Raw genomic sequence first — 13,085 nt, 5'->3', positions numbered from 1 at the left:
CAAAAGTTACAAAACAGCGTTTTTTTTTTCAATTTTGTCGCACAATGATTTTTTTTCCCGCTTCACCATAGATTTTTGGGCAAAATGACTGACGTCATTACAAAGTAGAATTGGTGGCGCAAAAAATAAGCCATCATATGGATTTTTAGGTGTAAATTTGAAAGAGTTATGATTTTTTAAAGGCAAGGAGCAAAAAACCAAAATGCAAAAACTGAAAAACCTCCGGTCCTTAAGGGGTTAAGTTAATGGGGTACTCCACTGGAAAACCATTTTTTATTTATTTTTTTGTTAAATCAACTGGTGCCAGAAAGTTAAACAGATTTGTAAATTATATAGAGTAGAACGAAGATAGAAAAATGTCCGCACTCACCAAGCCGTATCAAATGATTTGCTTTATTGGATTCTTCAGATATCCATGAAAAAGCATAAGACAAAAACACCGAGTGCAGGGAGGGGGAGCAGCTCCGAACAGGGAGACTAGGAGCAGCTGTCAGGAACAACAGCACCGTTTCGCGTTATTCACGCTTCTTCCGGTTCCTGGTTCTCTGGAATACCTCACAGGTATATATTGGAGAGGGGGAGGGGAATTGTGCACCCGTCACCAATATACTAAAATCCTATAAAAGTGAAAATAATCTACTTAAGGTAAAAACAGAGATGACAGCATTATATCTTGTGTATAAAAAATACCTATAGTTTGAAGATGTTAATTAATTTTATAAAAACGAACTTAGGTCGTTTCGGTCATTTAGACCCATTGGCCCTAGAGCTTTTAATTTTATTATCCACCTAGCTTCACTTTGAATGAGTTTTAGGTGTCTATCTATACCTTGCGGTTGTATAGGAATGTGTTCTATGCCCGAAAATTTCATGCATTCTGATTTACCTGCGTGTACTTCTTCTATGTGTGTAATTAAACGTGTTGCTCCTATTTTGGATTTAAGGGAATAAATATGTTCCCTGAATCTTGTATTTAAATTTCTTTTAGTCTGACCTATGTAATAGTGTCCACAAGGACACGTTATACAGTAGACTATAAATTGTGATTTTAAGGCAAGACAAAACGCTCCTATTATGCTTATATGACTTCTTTACTGACACAGCAGCAACCATATATTGTATATAATAAAAGAAAAAACGTTTTACATATGTAATGCATATAACCATGAAACCTAGGACGTAACCTAGTATGCTATATGGATCATCCAATCAGTCCACAGCCCAGGTAATAAAGGTAATCCACACACAGGTATCTTCCTCTTCTTTGCTGCTCAGCAGTTCAGATAAGTACTCTCTGTTATTTAAAAAATATTTTGTGCCTCACTTTTTCAAATTTTCTCTAATATTTCATTATTAAAAAATTATTATTTTTCATTACTTCTTAATTTAATTTATTTTATTACTTAATTATTATTTAATTTAATTTATTTAATTTATTTATTTCATTCATTTTATTTTGCTATAATCTTCTTTCAGTTCATACATATAATTGTCTTTTTCAAGACAATTTTTTCATATACTGTAATTCCGCCATTTTCTTCCTTGCTTTCATATTATATACTCAACAGTATAATGTTTCAGCATTAGCCTTCTTCTAAATTGATACATATACTTACCGCTGGGGGTTTTTCCACTAACCCCCGTTCTCTACATCTGGTCACCTTCATCCCGGCTTTGTCCCCTGTTCGTTCCCTCGGCTTGCGCCTTTCCTATTCTTCGCATAGCCGCCGCCATCTTAGGTGCCGCTCGAGCGCGTCTCTCGCGAAATCTCGCGATACCCGGCAGTGAGGTGATCTCCTGTCAGGGTGAACGAGATTTCCGTCATTCTCCTCAGAGCGACGGAGCGAGTAGCAGCGCACAGTGACTTAGCGTTACATTGTTACCTCACAACTGTTCGCCATTATACTTTGTATCCTTTTCACTTTCCATTTTAAAAAATTTCTTTCTAGTTTCTCACCTACTGTGTTAGACTGCCATCTAGTGGCTGTAATATATATTACAAGCTGGGGGAAAAAACTTTTTCCTCAGCGTATTACCCCTCCATAACCAATTGACTTTGCCATAAATACAAGTGTATATATGTATGTATGTGTGTAGGTTTGTATATAGGTATATATACATATGGGCATACGTATATATTAGTTAATTAAATTTTTTTTTTCTCAATTTACAACTGCTTGATAATTATTTATTTAATTAATTAATATACTGGTGGATATTATTCAACATTATTGTTTTTTCCTTCACCCTTTCTCACAGTATATTTCTCTCATTGTATACCTACATTCTCTTTATTCTCAACATGTCTGAGGAAAATAAAACTGTATCTGATCCTTCACAGGATCGTATTCAAGCAATGGTGGACGCATCTGTGTCCAAATCGGTTCAAGCAGCGATTGTCACCTTACAAGACACAATCACAAAATCCATGAACCTGGTTTTGGCAAGTGCCACCCTTCAAAACCCCTCAGATTTACCACCCCAAACTCCATCTGACCAATACTGGTCGCCCAAAGAATCAGTCTCTGAACTGGCTAAGGGCTTTAAAGGACCTGGAAAGTCCAAATCAAAGAGAAAACATTTGTCTGTTGATCCTTATTCCAAACCTACTAGATACACTTTAGAATCTCATGCCCCCTCCAAATCACAGGCAAATGACTCCGTCCCTATAAGGGGAATTAACCAGTCAGATAATACTTCTTCCACCCTAGAAGAGGCTCACTCCTCTAAAGGGAAAAAAGTGGACTTTAGATCCAAACCAGACTCCTTTAGAGAGTCCTCATCTGAAGATTCTGATCACTCAGACATTGAGGATGTGGACGATATTTTATATATCTCTGAGGAAGGTGGCTCAGACCATGACGACCCTGCTCTGCAGGACGACACCAAAACAGGTGATTCTAATGACCCCTTTTTCGATCCCTCATTGATTTATCACCCTCGGTCAGGGGAATGGTTACCTGAACCTAAGGTAGCTGAATATCTGGCTATGTGGGTATTTAAATCTCTGGACAAGGCTTCTAGGAGCAAATTAAAGTCAGAGTGCCCCCGCCCATCTCTCCCGCATAATTCTTCGGCCACCCCTGAGTTGGACCCTTTACTCAATAAATTTTTATTTAAGACGGGAAAGAATCCAAAGAAAGGGATCGACCGCAGCTTCAAGGCTTGCCAGGACAAACTTATGGACCTGCTAGGTCCATTAACCAAAATTCTCAATTTGGCAGAACTGGCTTCTAACTCAAATACTTCGGTGGATACCGAAACTCTGAAGGGATGGGCTCAAAGAGCCATATGCTTATTCGGCAATGCCAATGCCGCTCTCTCTACAGAGAGAAAGAGGTCTATTCTAATAGACCAATTTGGCCTCTACGGAGCCACCTAATCCTACTAAAGGATTACTCTTTGGAGACGAGTTCATAAAAGAAATGAACAAATACGTGGGCCTGTTTTCGTCTTTAAGTAAGGCACAGGTCTCTATGAAGAAGGTCTTCTCTCAGAAGATTTTTGGAAAGGCTGGAAGAGGCAGGGGCCGCTCTTCCAGCCGCTCAACTCAGTATAGACCCCAATATAGAACCACATATAACCCACCACAACCCTCCTTCACTACACCCACCCCGACACCATTCTTCCCATACAGGGGCAGACCTTGGCGCGCACGAGGACAACGGGGTTACCAACGATCCAGACCATCTTCAGGTAAGACATGTCCAGTGTTCTTCCCTTCATATCCCATTAGGAGGGAGACTCCTACATTTTTTAACAAATTGGAGTATGATTACATCAGACTCCTGGATTCTAAACACAGTCAGGGGTTATCAAATAGAATTTGTTTTGCCCCCAATTCAAATGTCTCTCCCTCACCCGATCCAATTCTCCATGACAGACAAAGAACTCATAGATCTAGAAATCAAAGATCTCCTCTCAAAAAGCGCAATCACTCCAATCCCCTATCATTCTACAGGTTATCTCAGCAATCTCTTTTTAGTCAAAAAGAAATATGGCGGTCACAGACCGGTCATCAATCTGAAATCCCTCAACAACCTGGTTGTATATCGTCATTTCAAGATGGAGGGAATTCACCTCCTAAGAGATATTTTAATGAAAGACGATTGGCTCGCCAAAATAGATCTGAAGGACGCTTACCTTACGGTTCCAATCCATCCTTCATCCCAAATTTTCCTTCAGTTCCTATGGAACAACCAAAGGTGGCAGTTCACTTGCCTCCCATTCGGCCTATCATCAGCACCTTGGTGCTTCACAAAACTTCTCAAACCGGTGATTGCATTACTCAGAGGTCGCGGGGTTCGCCTTATAATATACCTCGACGACATTCTTCTTATGGCTCAATCCAAGGAACTTCTATCTCTTCACACGGATTGGACTATATCTCTCTTAACCCATTTGGGTTTCCTCATAAACTTCGAAAAATCAGTTCTTATCCCATCACAAGAAATCGAATTTCTGGGTTTTCTGATCAACACCCAATCAACTACCTTAAGTCTTCCATCCAGGAAATTAAAGACTATCAGGAAGGAGATTCGTCAAGTTCTTCGCAAGGACTTGATCTCCCTGAGAACGATAGCCCGCATAGTGGGTCTTCTGGCTGCTTCCATTCAAGCTATATTTCCAGCCCCCCTCCATTACAGAGCTCTTCAACGGTTGAAAATTCACCATCTAAGAGAGGGGCTGGATTATTCAGACGACATCCGTCTATCTTCCGAAGCCAGAGAGGAACTTCTCTGGTGGCTCGTCCACATAGAATCCTGGAACGGAAAAGCGATCTTCCATCCAAATCCGGATTTAATCATAGAATCCGATGCGAGTCTTTCTGGATGGGGCGCTCATTGTGGACCTCTTTCGACCGGAGGGAAATGGTCTCCCTCGGAATCTACTCTACACATAAATTGCCTGGAACTCCTGGCAGGTTTCTTTGCTTTAAAGAGCTTTGCAAAGAATTCCTCAAATTGTTGCATCCTCCTTCGGATGGACAACATATCTGCTGTCCAATACATCAATCATCTGGGAGGCACGAATTCCAAAATGCTTGCAGATTTTGTCAAAGATTTTTGGCATTTCTGCTTGGACAAAAATATTGTCCTGAAGGCAGAATATATACCAGGGATTTCCAATTCCATAGCGGACTGGTATTCTCGTTATCTTACAGACAACAGCGACTGGAGACTTCATCCCCCAGTCTTTCAGAGGATCAATTCTTTATGGGGTCCTTTACATCTGGATCTCTTTGCATCACGACTCAATACCCAACTTCCTCAATTTTTCAGTTGGCGTCCGGACCCAGAAGCGCTGGGAGTGGACGCTTTCCTTCAATCTTGGCCGAGGAAGATCCTCTACGCCTTTCCACCTTTCAACCTTATCCCTCGGGTTCTATTTCAAGTTTTGATTCAGAAAATCACCCTGGTGTTAGTTACACCTCTATGGCCAACTCAATCCTGGTATCCTCAAATTTTAAGTCTCCTCATCGACTTTCCTCGTCTTCTACCAGCTTTCCCTCATCTTCTCCTAGACCCTCAAGGGAACTTTCATCCTTTGATCTTATCCAACCAACTACCTCTGGTTGATATCAGGCCAAACAGACCTGACTTCCAATTTTCTCAATCAACTAGAGACATATTATCAGATGCCTGGGCCCCGGGTACCAGAAAGGCTTACAGATCAGCCTGGGGATTATGGATTCGTTGGTGCAATCAACGGGATGTGGATCCCTTACATGCATCTATTCCCAATATCTTGAATTTTCTTTCTTTTTCATTTGATGAGGGTAAAGCTTACAGAACGATAAATCTCTACCGTTCTGCTATCTCATCAAATCACCCGCCTATTGACTCCATCCCTATTGGCAAACATCCTTTAGTATGCCAATTACTTAAGGGTATTCGATTCAGACGTCCACCTTTACCCAAATATTCAACAACTTGGGATGTCAATCTTATCCTACAAATGTTCACCACCTGGGAGGATAATGATTCTCTTTCTCTTAAACTCCTATCTTTCAAATTAACAGTTCTCCTTTGCCTTATCTCAATCAAACGCATTTCCGACGTTCGTGCTTTAGACATAACACGTAGACAATTTACTCCTCAAGGGGTTCTTTTCTCTATTTTTCGTCGTACAAAAACCAACCTTCAATCTGTATTCTACCCCTCTTTTCCATATCAAGATAAACTATGCGTTGTCCGTTGTCTGCACTCTTACGAATCTAAAACGGAATCTCTTAGACTTTCTTCTTCATCTCAATTACTTATCTCTTTTTGTAAACCCCACGCTCCAGTTACCTCAACCACACTTGCTAGATGGGTTAGACAGACCATGCAAATGGCGGGTATTGACATCACCAAATTTGGTGCTCATTCTACTAGGGGAGCAGTATCTACAAAAATTTTTCAATCAGGAGCATCCCTTTCAGATTTACTAAAAGCTGCCAATTGGTCCTCCGAGTCTACTTTTAAAACTTTTTATTTCAGACCCGAATCTCATGTTTCTATGGTATTATTATAATGTTATTATCATGCATATTTTATGTTTTTAGACACATGATTGTATTTTATATCTAGCTTTAAACTAGCATAATAGGAGCGTTTTGTCTTGCCTTAAAATTGGGAATTTTCCTATCCATTGTGACGGAAAATTTGGATTTTAATAAAGACAAAACGCGAGTATTATCCCTCCCTTTTTGTAATACACCCATCCCTATAACTATTTTGTTCTTTATTTCCGATAGTGCAACAATAACCCATCAGTATTCTTCATCTGCAACCTCTTCGTATGGTGGATTTGATGAGACTACGTCTTCAACGCCTCCGAACTTCGTTCCCTCGTTGTTTTCAGAAGTTTTCATGTTCATCGTCTTCAGTTCTATCTTTCGTGTCTAAGTTAGTTCTTCTACAGATTATCCAGTTCACAGCAAAGAAGAGGAAGATACCTGTGTGTGGATTACCTTTATTACCTGGGCTGTGGACTGATTGGATGATCCATATAGCATACTAGGTTACGTCCTAGGTTTCATGGTTATATGCATTACATATGTAAAACGTTTTTTCTTTTATTATATACAATATATGGTTGCTGCTGTGTCAGTAAAGAAGTCATATAAGCATAATACTCGCGTTTTGTCTTTATTAAAATCCAAATTTTCCGTCACAATGGATAGGAAAATTCCCAATTTTACAAGAAATGAACTGATTAACATTAATAGTATGTCCTCCTAACTGAAAAGATTTCTTTTTTAACATAAATGTACAGAATTTGCAATGTCCACATGGAAAATTTCCATTAGGTGCTTGTTTATTTAGCCAATTTGACTTATTTGTAGTTTCCTTTGCATTTTTTTTGATTGCATCTGATATTGTTTTATTTTTGCGGAAGGTAACAATTGGTTTATTTTTTGCTATTTCTGCTACAAGTGGATCTTGTTCAAGCATATACCAATTTGACCATATTGATTTTTTGATTGCAATATTCATGGGGCTATTTTCAAAAGAAAAAATAAATTTTTTTGAATTGGAATTACCGTATTTTTTCTTTTTTAATTTATTTGGAATTAATAATTCTTAATAAGAATTATTAATTCCAACTAAATTAAAAAAGAAAAAATACGGTAATTCCAATTCAAAAAAATTTATTTTTTCTTTTGAAAATAGCCCCATGAATATTGCAATCAAAAAATCAATATGGTCAAATTGGTATATGCTTGAACAAGATCCACTTGTAGCAGAAATAGCAAAAAATAAACCAATTGTTACCTTCCGCAAAAATAAAACAATATCAGATGCAATCAAAAAAAATGCAAAGGAAACTACAAATAAGTCAAATTGGCTAAATAAACAAGCACCTAATGGAAATTTTCCATGTGGACATTGCAAATTCTGTACATTTATGTTAAAAAAGAAATCTTTTCAGTTAGGAGGACATACTATTAATGTTAATCAGTTCATTTCTTGTAAATCACAATTTATAGTCTACTGTATAACGTGTCCTTGTGGACACTATTACATAGGTCAGACTAAAAGAAATTTAAATACAAGATTCAGGGAACATATTTATTCCCTTAAATCCAAAATAGGAGCAACACGTTTAATTACACACATAGAAGAAGTACACGCAGGTAAATCAGAATGCATGAAATTTTCGGGCATAGAACACATTCCTATACAACCGCAAGGTATAGATAGACACCTAAAACTCATTCAAAGTGAAGCTAGGTGGATAATAAAATTAAAAGCTCTAGGGCCAATGGGTCTAAATGACCGAAACGACCTAAGTTCGTTTTTATAAAATTAATTAACATCTTCAAACTATAGGTATTTTTTATACACAAGATATAATGCTGTCATCTCTGTTTTTACCTTAAGTAGATTATTTTCACTTTTATAGGATTTTAGTATATTGGTGACGGGTGCACAATTCCCCTCCCCCTCTCCAATATATACCTGTGAGGTATTCCAGAGAACCAGGAACCGGAAGAAGCGTGAATAACGCGAAACGGTGCTGTTGTTCCTGACAGCTGCTCCTAGTCTCCCTGTTCGGAGCTGCTCCCCCTCCCTGCACTCGGGTGTTTTTGTCTTATGCTTTTTCATGGATATCTGAAGAATCCAATAAAGCAAATCATTTGATACGGCTTGGTGAGTGCGGACATTTTTCTATCTTCGTTCTACTATATATGAAAGACTGTCTCTATTATTGTCCAGCACCATATACCAGCCTGACACCCGTATATATTGATTGCTGCACCTGCATAGTGGTTCTCTAGCAGTGCCCACCCTTTTTTTCTATTTCTACATATTAAGATTTGTAAATTACTTCTATTTAAAAATATTACCCTTCCGGTACTTATCAGCTGCTGTATGTTCCAGATTAAGTTCTTTTCTTTCTGACTTTCCTTTCTGTCTGACTACAGTGCTCTCTGGTGACACCTCTGTCCATTTTAGGAACTGTCCAGAGTAGGGGCAAATCCCCATAGCAAACCTATCCTGCTCCGGACAGTTCCTAAAATGGACAGAGGTATCAGCAGAGAGCACTGTGGTCAGACAGAAAGGAAATTCAAAAAGAAATGAACTTCCTCTGGAGCATACAGCAGCTGATAAGTACTGGAAGGATTAAGATTTTTAAATAGAAGTAATTTACAAATCTATTTAACTTTCTGCCGCCAGTTGATTTTAGAAGTGTTTTCCAAGGGAGTACCCCTTTAAAGATTGTTTTTATTGGTTGCAGACAGAATATTCCCCCTGTAGTTTCTCGATAGATCCTTCCAGTATGCATTCTTTGTTCCCCAACCTTTGGTGTCCAGCACTTTATTGCCTTTGAAAATGTAAAAACTCCTGGTCATGAGGGATATGTGCAAAAAAATATTTGTTTATGAAGACGGGGCGACATCTGACCAAAAGGCGGCCGGAGCTATAGACCATCACAGCTCCAAGGCCTCTGACCGACTTATATTCATAGACCTGACTTGCAGTTTATTACCAGTATGAACGACACTTGTAATTCTATTGTTGTTTGCTGGTCGGTGTCCTGGTCCTCTGGGGCAGCCATGAAACTTTTACATTCTTTTATTCACCTCGCATTGTGTTGATTATTTATTATGCAAATTTACATTTTCATCTGTCTCCAAACTGCCCGATCCCGTGAGAATGGGCCTTAGTGCCCTGAGAGGTATGAAAAAGGCTTCCGATTTGTTCTATTAAAGGGGAACTCCGGCGCTAAGACATCTTATCCCCTATCCAAACGATAGGGGATAAGATGCCTGATCGTGGGGGTCCCGCCGCTGGGGACCCCCGTGATCTTGCACGCAGAACCCCGTTAGAATCAGTCCCCGGAGCGTGTTAGCTCCGGGTCTGTTTACTGGCGATCACGGGGACAACATGACAACTGTCACGCCCCCTCCCATAGGCTGGCATTGAGGGGGCGGAGCGTAACGTCACACGGGGGCAGAGCAGTGATGTCACAATGTTCTGTCCCCGTGATCGCCAGAAATCAGACCCGGCGCGAACACGCTCGGGGGACTGATTCTAACTGGGTGCTGCGTGCAAGATCACGGGGGTCCCCAGCGGCGGGACCCCCGCGATCAGGCATGTTATCCCCTATCCTTTGGAGTACCCCTTTAATGACTCTTTTAGTTCACTTAGGCTCATTTGTTCCTTTGAGGGTGTTTGCTATTATAAAGCTCTAAAGTATTTCCCTAAGTGTTCCTGTCTCTTTCTGGTTTCTTATGAAGTGGATTGTTCAGGTAGATCCAAAGAAGCCTTCAACAAAACAATTATCGGTGCTCCATGAGGGTCAATGCCAGCATTACACCCCCCCCCCCCAATTCCACTTTTTAAATTGTTCCTGTCATGATACTTGCATCATCTTATGTGCCAGAGGGGCCTTTGGACCAGCGTCACTTTCAGCCATATGTTGGTCTTGGAATTTGTAGATGGAGCAAAAAAATTTGTAGCATCGCGACTGCTTTTGTAATAATGCGTGGATCTTCTTTATGTATTATTCTACTATTATTCATGCAGCTCTTTATTTTGCTGACTTAATAGTCTGACTTTTCTCCTTCCCATCCCCCAAGGCTCGCAGCGATGCTGGAAAACCCATCAAGGCAAAAGGAACTGTTCCCAAAGTATGAAGCTTTACAGCGCCAGGCGTCATCTCTTGTGCAGGAGTTGGCGTCACTGAGCAGCGTCTTTCACGGTTCCCTACCACAAACTGCGGGTCTAGAACAGGACTGTGAAGAACTTCACCAGGCCTTGAGCCGTGGAACACGGAACCTGCAGCTGAGAGACCCGGTCAGTATATACACTGCTCAAAAAAAATAAAGGGAACACGAAGATAACACATCCTAGATCTGAATGAACTAATCGTATGAAATACTTTCCTCTTTACATAGTTGAATTCGCTGACAACAAAATCACACAAAAATTATCAATGGAAATCAAATGTATTAACCCCTGGAGGTCTGGATATGGAGTCACCCTCAAAATCACAGTGGAAAACCCCACTACAGGCTGATCCAACTTAATACAAGTCACAATGAGGCTCAGTAGCGTATGTGGCCTCCATGTGCCCGTATGACCTCCCTACAACACCTGGGCATGGTCCTGATGAGGTGGAGGATGGTCTCCTGAGGGATGTCCTCCCAGACTTGGACTAAAGCATCCGCCAACTCCTGGACAGTCTGTGGTGGATGGAGCGAGACGTCCCAGATGTGCTCAATCGGATTCAGGGGAACGGGCGGCCAGTCCATAGCATCAATGCCTTCCTCTTGTAGGAACTGCTGACACACTCCAGCCACATGAGGTCTAGCATTGTCTTGTATTAGGAGGAACCCAACCGTACCAGCATATGGTCTCACAAGGGGTCTGAGGATCTCATCTCAGAACCTAATGGCAGTCAGGCTACCTCTGGCAAGCACATGGAGGGCTGTGCGGCCCCCCAAAGAAATGCCACACCACACCATTACTGACCCACCGCCAAACCAGTCATGTTTGAGGATGTTGCAGGCAGCAGAACGTTCTCCACGGTGTCTCCAGACCTCTAAATTTTATATTATATATATATATATATATATTGTAGTTTTGCAACAGCTGGAGGCAACCTGGTTGGGGAACACTGCCTTATGGGGTTAAAAGTACATGATTGTTTTTTTTTTTTTTTTGCTTCCCCCCCCCCCCCTTTAGAACCTGACGCTCGCCCTGGAGAACCTTTCATCCAGCGTCTCTCAGTTTAACCAGTGGTTTCTGGATTGTCACCAGGATCTGGACCGTAAGAAGCAGGCCATCCAGACATCTTACCTGGACCAAGAAAGGCAGCTGTACATCCTCTTCTACCAGGACCCCTGTCTTCTGACCAGTATCGTGCAGGAGGTGGAGCAGCGGGTCAAGGACCTTTGCTGAACCCGATCCCCACTGTGTATTTTGTACTAAAATAATAAACCCAGCATTCACATGTGTCCATTGAGTTTTTTTTTTTCCTAAATGTTCTTAAAATTCCAACAAAGTCCTTGTAAAATCACAGATTTGCCGACATTACAATTTCCAAAGTTCCACTATTTTTCTGAGAGAGTTCTAAATAAGTTTATTTTTGTTTTATTTTAATACAGCATAGTTGTTGTTTTAGGGAAAAAAAGAAACTTGCATGGTGGTGTTATACTAAAGGGGTGCTCCGGCGTTCAACTTTTTTCAAAATCCTGCCCAGGCTGCAGCAGGAATAACGAAATACAAAAAAAAAAAAAAACCTTTACTTACCTCTCGCTGCTCCCCCGGTGCCTCCTGTCTTGCTGCTTTGGCCTCCACTGCCATCCTCTTCCTGGTGCTGGAGGTCGACGCGTCAGACTGCAGATCTGCAAATTGCTGGCCGCCATGTTGTCCCGCTTCGGGCGTATTGGGCCCCGGCACCAGGAAGAAGGCAGAGGCTGAGGCTTAAAGGGGCACTCCACTGGAAAACATTTTTTAAATCAACTGGTGCCAGAAAGTTAAACATATTTGTAAATTACTTCTATTTAAAAATCTTAAATATTCCAGTTCTTATAAGCTGCTATATGCTCCACAGGAAGTTCTTTTCTTTTTTAATTTCTTTCTGTCTGACCACAGTGCTCTCTGCTGACACCTCTGTCCATTTTAGGAACTGTTTCTATGGGGGACTTGCTTGTATTCTGGACAGTTTTTAAAATGGACAGAGGTGTCAGCAGAGAGCACTGTGGTCAGACAGAAAGTAAATTCAAAAAGAAAAGAACTTCCTGTGGAGAATACTGCAGCTGATAAGTACTGGAAGGTATAAGATTTTTAAATAGTAGTAATTTACAAATCTGTTTTAACTTTCTGGCACCAGTTGATTTAAAAAAATTTTTTCCAGTGGAGTACCCCTTTAATGTTGTAGGATCTGGTGGTATTAACCCTTGGTTTGTCGTGACGCCAGGGTGAGGTTTGCTTGGTATAGAAGACCCTGCCGCTAACTGGCCCAAAAACAGCAGGATAATGAACGGAATGTCCACAGCAGAATTTATGAGATAACTGGAACTTTTACTGAACTTCTTATGCAAACAGTCTTTATAAACGTACAGTCTCTCCTGAGGTAACCGGGAA

The 13,085-nt window shown here is 40.7% G+C and overlaps 1 protein-coding gene across 14 annotated transcripts in view; it reads left to right on the top strand.

The window, feature by feature from the left end:
- The window catches only part of LOC130291659 (HAUS augmin-like complex subunit 3), a 29,775-nt gene extending 17,832 nt beyond the window's left edge, over positions 1-11,943 (top strand). For all 14 annotated transcript variants that reach the window (XM_056540691.1, XM_056540702.1, XM_056540688.1 and 11 more), the window contains 2 exons: positions 10,574-10,790; positions 11,682-11,943. In XM_056540691.1, coding sequence (XP_056396666.1) covers positions 10,574-10,790; positions 11,682-11,897 — 433 coding nt within the window. In that variant the 3' untranslated portion in view covers positions 11,898-11,943. The remainder of the gene's footprint in view (positions 1-10,573; positions 10,791-11,681) is intronic.
- The last annotated feature ends 1,142 nt before the right edge of the window (positions 11,944-13,085 follow it).

The sequence above is a fragment of the Hyla sarda genome, chromosome 9 (assembly GCF_029499605.1).
Source record: "Hyla sarda isolate aHylSar1 chromosome 9, aHylSar1.hap1, whole genome shotgun sequence".
NCBI classification, from domain to species: domain Eukaryota; kingdom Metazoa; phylum Chordata; class Amphibia; order Anura; family Hylidae; genus Hyla; species Hyla sarda.
This window is presented reverse-complemented; position numbering and strand designations above follow the sequence as displayed.